Source organism: Odontomachus brunneus, unplaced genomic scaffold, assembly GCF_010583005.1.
Source record: "Odontomachus brunneus isolate Ranch 3 - 2012 unplaced genomic scaffold, Obru_v1 Obru_scaffold_164, whole genome shotgun sequence".
In the NCBI taxonomy this organism is placed as follows: Eukaryota; Metazoa; Arthropoda; class Insecta; order Hymenoptera; family Formicidae; genus Odontomachus; species Odontomachus brunneus.
Genome location: NW_022639614.1, coordinates 775,450 through 789,258, shown reverse-complemented (window position 1 = coordinate 789,258; position 13,809 = coordinate 775,450). Strand labels below are relative to the sequence as shown.

General features: G+C 38.4%; 1 protein-coding gene across 1 annotated transcript in view; it reads right to left on the bottom strand.

The window, feature by feature from the left end:
• Positions 1–4,211: 4,211 nt before the first annotated feature.
• Positions 4,212–13,809, bottom strand: part of LOC116851044 (cyclin-dependent kinase 12-like) — a gene marked incomplete at its 3' end in the record, with an annotated part of 24,313 nt that continues 14,715 nt past the window's right edge. Inside the window, 8 exon segments of the mRNA XM_032830046.1 lie at positions 4,212–4,329; positions 4,436–4,655; positions 4,658–4,703; positions 4,817–5,021; positions 5,096–5,292; positions 5,386–5,798; positions 5,889–6,826; positions 6,941–7,778. Coding sequence (XP_032685937.1) covers positions 4,212–4,329; positions 4,436–4,655; positions 4,658–4,703; positions 4,817–5,021; positions 5,096–5,292; positions 5,386–5,798; positions 5,889–6,826; positions 6,941–7,770 — 2,967 coding nt within the window.

The window sequence follows — 13,809 nt, the reverse complement described above, 5'->3', positions numbered from 1 at the left end:
CTTTCCAGCGAAGGTTTCTTCACAATCACAGTCAGAGTCAGAGTCTTCACAATCACAATCACAGTCACAGTGTTCGACGCGTGTTGCACTATATCTCACACGAGACTGATCGCAGGTGAACTACACGAAAGATCTTTTTCTTGGTGAAGTGATGGGTAAAAGAAGGGATAAAGCAAAGTGAAAAGAATGGACGGAGCTAAAGGCACGGAAGCTAAAGGCCCTTGCAGAATGCCAAGTAACAAGCAATAGGAACAGGGAATAGGAATTCGAATTGGTCAATACAGATTATAATCTGTCCGGATTTTGGCGCCGCACCCTGTATATTTTTTACATGTTATTTTATGATATGATTTTTCTGAATATTATTTAAACGTTTCAAAAACATTACAAAAAATATTTTTCAAATGTTATTTTAACATTTATTTGAAATCAATGCAATATCTTAAAAATATTTCTGATGATTAAAAGCTATCCGCTCTTTTTCGTTTGACATACTGGACATTTTTATCCTCCCACAATTATATTAATATTAAAGTTATATTAGTATTTATTAGCACTAAGACATCCGTGCTAGCTCCTTATGTGCTATTGATATTTCACTATGGGATTCTTTGAGTTTAGAATGTATTATATCTTCGAGGAAAATTCAATTTTGAAAAAAGATAACATTGTGCTTGTGAACAGTTTTATTCAAATAAATAAAATAATATAATAAATAAATTATAAAATAATTTCAAATTAATGTTAAAATAACATTTGAAAAATATTTTTTGTAATGTTTTTGAACCGTTTAAATAATATTCAGAAAAATCATATCATAAAATAACATGTAAAAAATATACAGGGTGCGGCGGCAAAATCCAGACAGATTATAATCTGTTTTCATTCAATTCATTTTTCGGAATCGAAAAATTATTGTCCTCCGTGACAGATTCACGTGATTCTCCGGATTTAGAAAAAAATAATAAAGCGCTATCCTTTCCTCACCATCTAGCGGTAGATAGCACGGTGCGTTTTTTTTATAGTAGTATCCCCAGTAGGCCTAATCCACTCTCATTATTTAATGCAAAAATTGCTCGAAATGTCGTCCGTTCTGCTGTACGCAGAGTTCGGCTCTTCGAACAATATTGCGCTTTGCACGATGCGCCATTTCCGGCGTAATAGTACCGAAGGCCGCAACAATAGCTGCATGTACCTCGTTTTCTCTACTATTACGTCGATGTTCAACTAGATTTTTTATATGACCCCATACAAAAAATCTAGTACGTTTAAGTCTGGCAACCGTGCCGGCCAAGTGATTGGGCTACCACGACCATCCACTTATCAGAATAACGCGCGTCTAATATATCGCGTACTTGTCGAGAGAAGTGCGCAGGAGATCCGTCGTGCTGAAAAATCAGCTGCGCCCGTGTGCGAAAAGGCACATCGGCGAGGAGTACCGGCAACTCCGTCTCTAAAAAGTTAGCGTATATTTCGCCATTTAAACGCGGTGGCAAAAAATACGGACCAATCTGGAAATCATCGACGAAAATGTTTAGATTTAGTGGCGAAAGAAAAGTTGTTTTATTTTTATCGCTCACACATACCACTTGATCCGCGATCATTCCCGCCCATACGTTGATAGACCATCGATTCTAAAACGCACCTTCGCGGACGACGTGAGGATTTTCTTCGTCCCAATGTAAAAAATTACGCGTATTAAATATGCCGTTTGGCGTAAAAATCGCCTCGTCGGTCCACAAAATACGGTCTGTGAAAGACAGATCTCGATAGTATTGCGCGAGAAAACCTGCGTGTTTTGCCGACGGCTGACGGTTACAATTCAATAAAAATACCGCGAATATAAAAAATCAGTAATCACAGTACTTTCAAAAAAATTAATTCTTTGTTGTGCATCTCCTGGCAGCAGCTGTTGCATACGCTGATAATGGTACGGGTGCAATCCGTTCACACGTAAAACGTGATGCACCGCGTACCCCGAGAGTCCCAGTTCTCGTGCCACATGACGCACGCTGGTCCCAGAGTTTTCGTAAAACGCGGCCAGAATCCTCTCTTCATCTCGAACGCGACGACACACTCGTGGACCACCCGCACCATGATTATGCACAAGACACCCAATTTCACGCAATCGTTGCACTGTACGTAAAATTGTATTTGCCGTTGGATATCGTGCACACCCGGGATGTCGTTCCGCGTAAACGCGAGCCGCGACATGTGTATTTTCTCCCGCTAGCCCGTAGGCAATAATCATGTCCGTGTACTCCTGTGGAGTAAATCGCATTTTCGTCGCAAAAAAGCACTACGCGTACACAATCGTTTCACAAGTGTATGAAGTTGGCACCCCACTTTTTGAAATTTATAATTTTGAAAGTTGTTCCAGATTGTTCTGACTTTGTACCACATTGTTCCAAAGTGATATTGCTTCATTCGAAACGGTTTTCGAATAAAACAAAAAAAAATGATTTTTTGAGCTGGCACCCCACTTTTCGAAAATCAAACATTCTGATACCACAATAGATTGTTCTAGTTGTTCCAAACATTGTTCCAAAAGTACAAATCCGTAAGTTGAATTATAAGTCCAAAAAATGAAAAAAATGTTTTTGACCTGGCACCCCATTTTTTTAAAATAAAGCATTCCGATACCGATACAGATTGTTCTAGTTGTTCCAAACATTGTTCCAAAAGCACAAATCAATAAGTTTAATTATAAGCCCGAAAAATTAAGAAAAAGTTTTTGACAGTCTATCGGACCAAGAGTAAACTTATACTATCTTTCTTGTTCCAACCGAGATCTTTTTGTTCTGAGTTGTTCTAGGCTTAAGAATTATAGTTCTAGAGTCTGAGACCCATAAGATCATTCGTTCTCCGAAAATTCGTAAAAAAATCGATTTGACAGTACTCGACGTCAAGAGTAAACACATGCTTCCTTTCTTATTCCAACCGAGATCTTTTTGTTCTGAGTTGTGCTAGGCTTAAGAATTATAGTTTTAGAATATGAGACTCATAGCGTCATCCGTTTTCCGAAAATTCAAAAAAAAATCGATTTGACAGCACCCGCCCTTATAGAAATATCATACTAAGAATCATTGATAATTACTTATTATCCAGTATTTTTAATACTGAAAATAAGTAATTATCAATGATTCTTAGGATGATATTTCTATAAGGGCGACGTCAAGAGAAAACACATGCTTCCTTTCTTGTTCCAACTGAGATCTTTTTGTTCTGAGCTATACTAGGCTTAAACGACGAAGCAATTTCACTTTATTTTGTCATGACATTTTGTAATTATTTCCGCCAATTTTCCTATAATAAAGATTAATTTTTGTAAGAAATCATCTTTTTCTTGAATTTTTGTCACCTCAGAAATATATTTCAATCATCCTTATTTTCAATCATCCAAATAATTATACTTTTTTAAATCAGTATATAGAACTTTTTTTTTTAAGAAAATAGTTTCATCTAAAAAAACTTGAAAATATTTTTGTTACCTTTAATATGTTGTTAAGTTATGAATTTTTTTTACGAAATTACATTTTTTGTCGATTTCGGCAAATTTAAATTGTTATTGCAAAAAATTGTTAATAAATGACTAAAGTAACTATTGGAACATAAAATATAATCTGTCTAGAGTATCCCAGAATTTTTTCAGATTTTTTAGATGAGTTTAACAAAAAAATGTTACAGGACTTAAAGGGTCATCGTGCAAATGGCGTTAGTAAAAAACATAAAGCAAACGGAGGGTTAAAAATATTTTATGTTTCTACATAAATACATATATTTACATTTTCTTCCCTTATAGAAATATCATACTAAGAATCATTGATAATTACTTATTTTCAGTATTAAAAATACTGGATAATAAGTAATTATCAATGATTCTTAGTATGATATTTCTATAAGGGCGAGGCCACCGAGGGACACCATACCTGCTTCTGAGCGTACAGATTATATAGAATATATTGAGGATATCTTTTTTTTGTTTCTCGAACTTTCTTTAAAATGTTCTAAGAGTTAACAAATGAGTGCTTCTGAGATTGTACAGAAAATTATCTTCAGAATATTCTATTTCAAAGTTCTAAGAATATAGGATGCTCATAGAACGCTTTTAAGTTTTAGAACAGCCGTAATACATTCATAATTAGCCTAAGATATTGTTAAGATACTGTATATGCTATTTCAAAGAATAATTAAAAATAAAAGTATCCTACACTACTGTACAAATCTTGTAACTTTTTCTTATCTTGTTACTTTTTTAACAAGGGTTTTTGTTTTTTCCACCAATGTTGGTGGCAATTCTGCCAGGTAGGAAGCTTCATCGCTGGAATTCTGGAATTATTAATATAAAAATTAATATAAAAATAAATATATATATATATATACATTCCATTACACAGAAGTTAGAAAAGTTAGAAGAAAAAATAAGATAACGTACTGTTCAGGTTGAATGTTTTCCAGCCAAGCACTTTTGAGTGCGTCCGCTGTTGTTATTCGCTTCCCGGGATCTAATTCCAACATTTTATCCAGGAGATTTAAAGCTGGGTCTGGCATAAATGAGAAATCCTCCCTCAAACGTCTTCCATGTACCATTCTTGGGTTAAATATTTTCCAATGTGGTAATTTTGTCACAGAAGGCCAAACAGCTTCAGTAGGTGTCCGCAAACTCTCGAAATCAATTCTAGCTGCATTATTTCTGCGTTGCCCTAAGGTCACAAATTATAAATATTAATAATAATTATAATGTATGTATACATAATATAATTAACTTTTTTGAAATTCGAGAAATGATTAGTTCACTTAGAATAATGATATTTACCTGGAATAAAGGCTTCTTCCAAAACAACTCTCCTAATATACATCCGCAACTCCATACATCGATTGCAGGTCCATAACGTTCCTCTCCCAACAACAGTTCAGGAGATCTATACCACAGAGTAACCACCTTGTTAGTATATCGTCTTTCTTTGTCCTCCGCGTTATAAACACGCGCCAATCCAAAATCAGCCAGTTTAACTTCGCCTCTGCAAAAATTACAAGATCAGATAAAAAATTATTGAAAAAATTAATTATTCATTTTTGATTGAGGTTCACGTACTTCTTATTCATCAGTATGTTCGCGCATTTGATGTCTCTGTGCAAATAATTCTTGCTGTGGCAGTAATTTAAACCATCTAGTAACTGCTTCATAATACTGGCGTTATTCATCTCGTTAAAATTCACCATTCCAGATTCCAAAAGAGCCATTAGATCGTAGTCCATGCAGTCGAAAACTAAATAAAAGATACTTTTATCCTGAAACACAAAGGATAATTATAAAATTTTATAATTTTGTGGCTATTATGGATCAGATTAGTTGTGAGAAAGATGTTGGAGCCGTGAGAGTACCTTTCGGGAGCCCAGTGCATTTTGCTTATCGGTGACAACTTCCCTAAGATTAATGATGTTTTTGTGATTTAGATGACGTAGAATCTTGATTTCTCTGATCGACGTAATAGAGACGCCCTCTTTCTTATTTTCCGACCAGAATTTCTTCAAAGCTACAAGCTCGCTAGAGCACTTATCTCGCGCTCTGTATACTTGTCCGTAAGTACCCTGTCCGACCTTTGTGATAATATCGAATACATCCACACAGCGTTGACCCCAATCTTTGCCACCGGAGACTGATGTGGGAGTATGACATTTTGGTCGACCTATTACTTTCGGTCTCTTTGGCTCCGGTATCATTCGTTCCATCTTCAAGTGCGGTAGAATCGCGTTTGGATCGTTCTCGCTGCTTAGGTCATTTGATCCAGGCACAACTACGATTTAAGCAGTCGATTGATATAATAATATTATATAAGCAATTAATATTATATAAGCAATAAAACGAGTTGAAGAGTAAAAATTACCTGGTATCATCGACTGATCCTTAATGCTCCTCTTCTGCGGCAGCTTCGACGTCGAAGTTGGGAGCTTCATTTGCGTCTTACTAGGCGAAATATAAGGACTCGACGAGAAATTAATGCTCTTCAAGTCGTTCAGATTGATTCCAAATGAAAAATTGAACGAATTTTCCGCCTCAAAGGCTACTTTTGAAGTATTGGGTGAATCCAACGATTTGAGGGGCACCAGATTGTTGGGAGTATTGAACTTGGACATGATCAAATTCAGCGCCGACACAGGAAGCGGGATTTGGGAGAGTGCGATCGGGCAATTGGTAGCTACCGCAAACAAGGTGGGCGAGGTATGTACAATCACGTTGGAAGTCAAATTTGATGCAATTGTCGGCGCCGGCGGTATCACTGGCTGGCTGGCTGATAACGGCGGCGTTTCGCCAGCCAGACTATTGTCATCGCTCATCGGCAGGGGAATGTCGACGACGTCGACAGACTTGACCGTGTCTTCATTGCCGAGCTTAGCGGGCTGGTCCTTGTGATTCACTGGTTTGTCCTTATTACCATTGGAAGCCTTGTTTTCAATACACGCGTTACTGCCGTCTTTCTCCTTAAGGTCCTCTATGATCTGCACATTGTCTTGGGTGACGGCCTTCTCCCTCGCGGCTTGCAATTTCTCGTACACAAGAAGAGCCTGTCCGTACAAGTTCTCGTTCTTCATCATCTCCGCGGCTAAACTGTTCTTACTGATCTTCAGTTCTTGTACTCTGAGATTTCGGGCGGTGATGCTTGACGAACTTATGATTCTGGATCTTTGAGTGGAAGGAGAAGATATTCTCGGGCTCTTTGACTTATGTTTCCTTGTCGACTTGTGGGTTTTGCTGGATGAATGCGATTTCTTCGGAGTACCAGGACTACGAGACCGTGATCGGGAAAGAGACCTGAAATGTGACCTGAAATCAAAGAGACTGTCAAGTTAATACATGTCGCGCGAAAGGTATTTATTACTTGTTTATTTATATTAGAGAGAAAAGAGGATGGTATTTAAACGAGTTTTGACATCTAACCTGTTTTCAGTAGACACGTTATTGCCGTCTTTCTCCTCAGGGTCCTCTATGATCTGCACATCGTCTTGGGTGACGGCCTTCTTCCTCGCGGCCTTCTTCCTCGCGGCTCGCAATTTCTCGTACACAAATTCGCTCAAGTTCTCGTTCTTCATCATCTCCGCCGCTAGGCTATTCTTACTGATCTTCAGTTCTTGTATTCTGAGATTTCGGGCGGTGATGCTTGATGGCCTTCGCTTGTCTCTCCTATCCTTCTCGTGATGTCTATGACGTCGATCAGAGTCCTCTCGTCTTCTGCGTTTAGACGGTGGAAAGGTAGTCGTCTCTGTTCGTCGCCTGTGACTTACAGAACTCGGGCTGAATTCGCGTTGTCTGACGGGACTTCTTGTACTATGTCTGAGTCTAGCTGAAGCAGGACTGAAGTCTCTTTTCCGTGACGGCCTGCTAGAGTGTCGATGTGGAAGCGACGGCGACACTGCGATGGTAGTGTAAATATCATCATAATATTGCCTTTGAAGAAGTGGTTCAGATATTTCACCGTCTATGTAATTATTGCCGCGGCTATCCTCCAATTGTATCTTGTCGGGTTTCGGCTCGGACAGATCTTCGCTACTCACATCAGAGTATTCCATCAAAGATTTAACAACGGTCGGCACATTCTCCATGGACTTGTCGCGCGAACGTTTCTCCTCTTTTTTGCTAGAGCTCTTCCTTTTGCCATGTCTCTGATGTGTTTCGTCGCTGTTCTCGGAGCTGTGGCAGCTCACGTCGCTACTTGTGCTACCTTGATTGCGCGATTGAAAACTTCCATCAGGATCGAATTTTGAAGCCATGTCACCTACTGAAAAACAAAAGTATCGATAAATAATTCATAAATACAACACAAACGTATTGTCGGTATAGTAACAATCGTATAAAAGAAGACAGACTGTTGCAGACAAGTAGAATGAAATGAATGCACCTTCAACACTTCTCATCTTGTGGGAAGAAATATCATTGTGTAATGAAAATACTGTTTATGAAGAAAATGTATTATTGTTTTTATGTGTACCATCAAATACTTGTGACCGCATTTTATATAATTGCAAATGGGATATGTGAGAACATTTGCATATGTTGTATAAAACGTGGTTACAACATATTGTATAAACATGGTTTAATGATGCATGTGCACAATGGTGCATAATGATCATACGAATGAACAATCGTATAAAGAAGACAGACAAATAGACGAAATAGACCAATAGGAAAATGATCAAGTGAGCAAATAAACAAATTATGAGCAAGTATTCTTTCTACCTTTTTTATTTTGTAAAAAAAGTATATTGCTATATGTTTATGAAGAAACATAAGAAAACTGTTCATAAGAAACTATTTTTACATGCACCAATAAATACTTAAGTCTAATCTACAATATGCTCTTTGCGTTCTGCACTTATCAAAAAAAAGAAAGATATATTCTTATAATAAATTAAACAACACTTGTGAAACGAACTTCAACGCGCGTCGAACTGTTCGATGCGTGTATGTACTTATCTCACACGAGACTGATCGCAGGTACACGAAAGACCTTTTTCTTGAAGTGATGGGTAAAAGAAGGGATAAAGCAAAGTGAAAAGAATGGGCGGAGCTAAAGGCACGGAAGCTAATTCGAATTCCTATTCCCTGTTCCTATTGCTTGTTACTTGGCATTCTGCAAGGGCCTTTAGCTTCCGTGCCTTTAGCTGCGCCCATTCTTTTCACTTTGCTTTATCCCTTCTTTTACCCATCACTTCAAGAAAAAGGTCTTTCGTGTACCTGCGATCAGTCTCGTGTGAGATAAGTACATACACGCATCGAACAGTTCGACGCGCGTTGAAGTTCGTTTCACAAGTGTTGTTTAATTTATTATAAGAATATATCTTTCTTTTTTTTGATAAGTGCAGAACGCAAAGAGCATATTGTAGATTAGACTTAAGTATTTATTGGTGCATGTAAAAATAGTTTCTTATGAACAGTTTTCTTATGTTTCTTCATAAACATATAGCAATATACTTTTTTTACAAAATAAAAAAGGTAGAAAGAAGTATTCTTGCGCGTGTGACAATTTCGCTAAGGTCTACACGGTACGCGTGCCTGCTGACGAGGCAACCCGTCGTACTGACCTGTTTATAAGTGCAACACCCTGGACATGTATCTACGTGGTGAAATCTGTCAAATTAAAATCAGTTTTGCTAGATATTTGCTGTAAATTTCGTTGACAATATCTGCCAATACGTAATAAGATCCGTTGAGTCATGATGGTGAATTTAGAGTCGGTCCAGCTTCTGCGATCTGTTGTTAGGCTCTGTACGCGAATTCTTCCGATAGTACACGAATTTAATGCAGACATAGATGATATTGGGCCCGTCGCGATATTCCAATCGAATCTGTAGTCAACTTATCTTCTTTGCCGAACTGACAAATTTCTCGCTTGAAATTTTTAGCTATGATTTGTGCAAGTATTATGCTATGTTATCATAAGAGACATACGTTCCTTACAATAACGTAAAGAAGGCTAGTGAAGGATCACGCGCGATACAGTAAACGAGTTCTGTAAAGGTAAAACTTGAATCTACATCCGCCGCTTGCTAATCGGTCACTAGCGAGAAGTGGAATAACGTTGCAAGCAGTTTACATATGTTATTTCGCTTTTTTATTCAATTTCGTTTCACAAGCGTTGTTTAATTTATTATAAGAATATATCTTTCTTTTTTTTGATAAGTGCAGAACGCAAAGAGCATATTGTAGATTAGACTTAAGTATTTATTGGTGCATGTAAAAATAGTTTCTTATGAACAGTTTTCTTATGTTTCTTCATAAACATATAGCAATATACTTTTTTTACAAAATAAAAAAGGTAGAAAGAATACTTGCTCATAATTTGTTTATTTGCTCACTTGATCATTTTCCTATTGGTCTATTTCGTCTATTTGTCTGTCTTCTTTATACGATTGTTCATTCGTATGATCATTATGCACCATTGTGCACATGCATCATTAAACCATGTTTATACAATATGTTGTAACCACGTTTTATACAACATATGCAAATGTTCTCACATATCCCATTTGCAATTATATAAAATGTGGTCACAAGTATTTGATGGTACACATAAAAACAATAATACATTTTCTTCATAAACAGTATTTTCATTACACAATGATATTTCTTCCCACAAGATGAGAAGTGTTGAAGGTGCATTCATTTCATTCTACTTGTCTGCAACAGTCTGTCTTCTTTTATACGATTGTTACTATACCGACAATACGTTTGTGTTGTATTTATGAATTATTTATCGATACTTTTGTTTTTCAGTAGGTGACATGGCTTCAAAATTCGATCCTGATGGAAGTTTTCAATCGCGCAATCAAGGTAGCACAAGTAGCGACGTGAGCTGCCACAGCTCCGAGAACAGCGACGAAACACATCAGAGACATGGCAAAAGGAAGAGCTCTAGCAAAAAAGAGGAGAAACGTTCGCGCGACAAGTCCATGGAGAATGTGCCGACCGTTGTTAAATCTTTGATGGAATACTCTGATGTGAGTAGCGAAGATCTGTCCGAGCCGAAACCCGACAAGATACAATTGGAGGATAGCCGCGGCAATAATTACATAGACGGTGAAATATCTGAACCACTTCTTCAAAGGCAATATTATGATGATATTTACACTACCATCGCAGTGTCGCCGTCGCTTCCACATCGACACTCTAGCAGGCCGTCACGGAAAAGAGACTTCAGTCCTGCTTCAGCTAGACTCAGACATAGTACAAGAAGTCCCGTCAGACAACGCGAATTCAGCCCGAGTTCTGTAAGTCACAGGCGACGAACAGAGACGACTACCTTTCCACCGTCTAAACGCAGAAGACGAGAGGACTCTGATCGACGTCATAGACATCACGAGAAGGATAGGAGAGACAAGCGAAGGCCATCAAGCATCACCGCCCGAAATCTCAGAATACAAGAACTGAAGATCAGTAAGAATAGCCTAGCGGCGGAGATGATGAAGAACGAGAACTTGAGCGAATTTGTGTACGAGAAATTGCGAGCCGCGAGGAAGAAGGCCGCGAGGAAGAAGGCCGTCACCCAAGACGATGTGCAGATCATAGAGGACCCTGAGGAGAAAGACGGCAATAACGTGTCTACTGAAAACAGGTTAGATGTCAAAACTCGTTTAAATACCATCCTCTTTTCTCTCTAATATAAATAAACAAGTAATAAATACCTTTCGCGCGACATGTATTAACTTGACAGTCTCTTTGATTTCAGGTCACATTTCAGGTCTCTTTCCCGATCACGGTCTCGTAGTCCTGGTACTCCGAAGAAATCGCATTCATCCAGCAAAACCCACAAGTCGACAAGGAAACATAAGTCAAAGAGCCCGAGAATATCTTCTCCTTCCACTCAAAGATCCAGAATCATAAGTTCGTCAAGCATCACCGCCCGAAATCTCAGAGTACAAGAACTGAAGATCAGTAAGAACAGTTTAGCCGCGGAGATGATGAAGAACGAGAACTTGTACGGACAGGCTCTTCTTGTGTACGAGAAATTGCAAGCCGCGAGGGAGAAGGCCGTCACCCAAGACAATGTGCAGATCATAGAGGACCTTAAGGAGAAAGACGGCAGTAACGCGTGTATTGAAAACAAGGCTTCCAATGGTAATAAGGACAAACCAGTGAATCACAAGGACCAGCCCGCTAAGCTCGGCAATGAAGACACGGTCAAGTCTGTCGACGTCGTCGACATTCCCCTGCCGATGAGCGATGACAATAGTCTGGCTGGCGAAACGCCGCCGTTATCAGCCAGCCAGCCAGTGATACCGCCGGCGCCGACAATTGCATCAAATTTGACTTCCAACGTGATTGTACATACCTCGCCCACCTTGTTTGCGGTAGCTACCAATTGCCCGATCGCACTCTCCCAAATCCCGCTTCCTGTGTCGGCGCTGAATTTGATCATGTCCAAGTTCAATACTCCCAACAATCTGGTGCCCCTCAAATCGTTGGATTCACCCAATACTTCAAAAGTAGCCTTTGAGGCGGAAAATTCGTTCAATTTTTCATTTGGAATCAATCTGAACGACTTGAAGAGCATTAATTTCTCGTCGAGTCCTTATATTTCGCCTAGTAAGACGCAAATGAAGCTCCCAACTTCGACGTCGAAGCTGCCGCAGAAGAGGAGCATTAAGGATCAGTCGATGATACCAGGTAATTTTTACTCTTCAACTCGTTTTATTGCTTATATAATATTAATTGCTTATATAATATTATTATATCAATCGACTGCTTAAATCGTAGTTGTGCCTGGATCAAATGACCTAAGCAGCGAGAACGATCCAAACGCGATTCTACCGCACTTGAAGATGGAACGAATGATACCGGAGCCAAAGAGACCGAAAGTAATAGGTCGACCAAAATGTCATACTCCCACATCAGTCTCCGGTGGCAAAGATTGGGGTCAACGCTGTGTGGATGTATTCGATATTATCACAAAGGTCGGACAGGGTACTTACGGACAAGTATACAGAGCGCGAGATAAGTGCTCTAGCGAGCTTGTAGCTTTGAAGAAATTCTGGTCGGAAAATAAGAAAGAGGGCGTCTCTATTACGTCGATCAGAGAAATCAAGATTCTACGTCATCTAAATCACAAAAACATCATTAATCTTAGGGAAGTTGTCACCGATAAGCAAAATGCACTGGGCTCCCGAAAGGTACTCTCACGGCTCCAACATCTTTCTCACAACTAATCTGATCCATAATAGCCACAAAATTATAAAATTTTATAATTATCCTTTGTGTTTCAGGATAAAAGTATCTTTTATTTAGTTTTCGACTGCATGGACTACGATCTAATGGCTCTTTTGGAATCTGGAATGGTGAATTTTAACGAGATGAATAACGCCAGTATTATGAAGCAGTTACTAGATGGTTTAAATTACTGCCACAGCAAGAATTATTTGCACAGAGACATCAAATGCGCGAACATACTGATGAATAAGAAGTACGTGAACCTCAATCAAAAATGAATAATTAATTTTTTCAATAATTTTTTATCTGATCTTGTAATTTTTGCAGAGGCGAAGTTAAACTGGCTGATTTTGGATTGGCGCGTGTTTATAACGCGGAGGACAAAGAAAGACGATATACTAACAAGGTGGTTACTCTGTGGTATAGATCTCCTGAACTGTTGTTGGGAGAGGAACGTTATGGACCTGCAATCGATGTATGGAGTTGCGGATGTATATTAGGAGAGTTGTTTTGGAAGAAGCCTTTATTCCAGGTAAATATCATTATTCTAAGTGAACTAATCATTTCTCGAATTTCAAAAAAGTTAATTATATTATGTATACATACATTATAATTATTATTAATATTTATAATTTGTGACCTTAGGGCAACGCAGAAATAATGCAGCTAGAATTGATTTCGAGAGTTTGCGGACACCTACTGAAGCTGTTTGGCCTTCTGTGACAAAATTACCACATTGGAAAATATTTAACCCAAGAATGGTACATGGAAGACGTTTGAGGGAGGATTTCTCATTTATGCCAGACCCAGCTTTAAATCTCCTGGATAAAATGTTGGAATTAGATCCCGGGAAGCGAATAACAACAGCGGACGCACTCAAAAATGCTTGGCTGGAAAACATTCAACCTGAACAGTACGTTATCTTATTTTTTCTTCTAACTTTTCTAACTTCTGTGTAATGGAATGTATATATATATATTTATTTTTATATTAATTTTTATATTAATAATTCCAGAATTCCAGCGATGAAGCTTCCTACTTGGCAGAATTGCCACCAACATTGGTGGAAAAAACAAAAACGCTTGTTAAAAAAATAACAAGATACC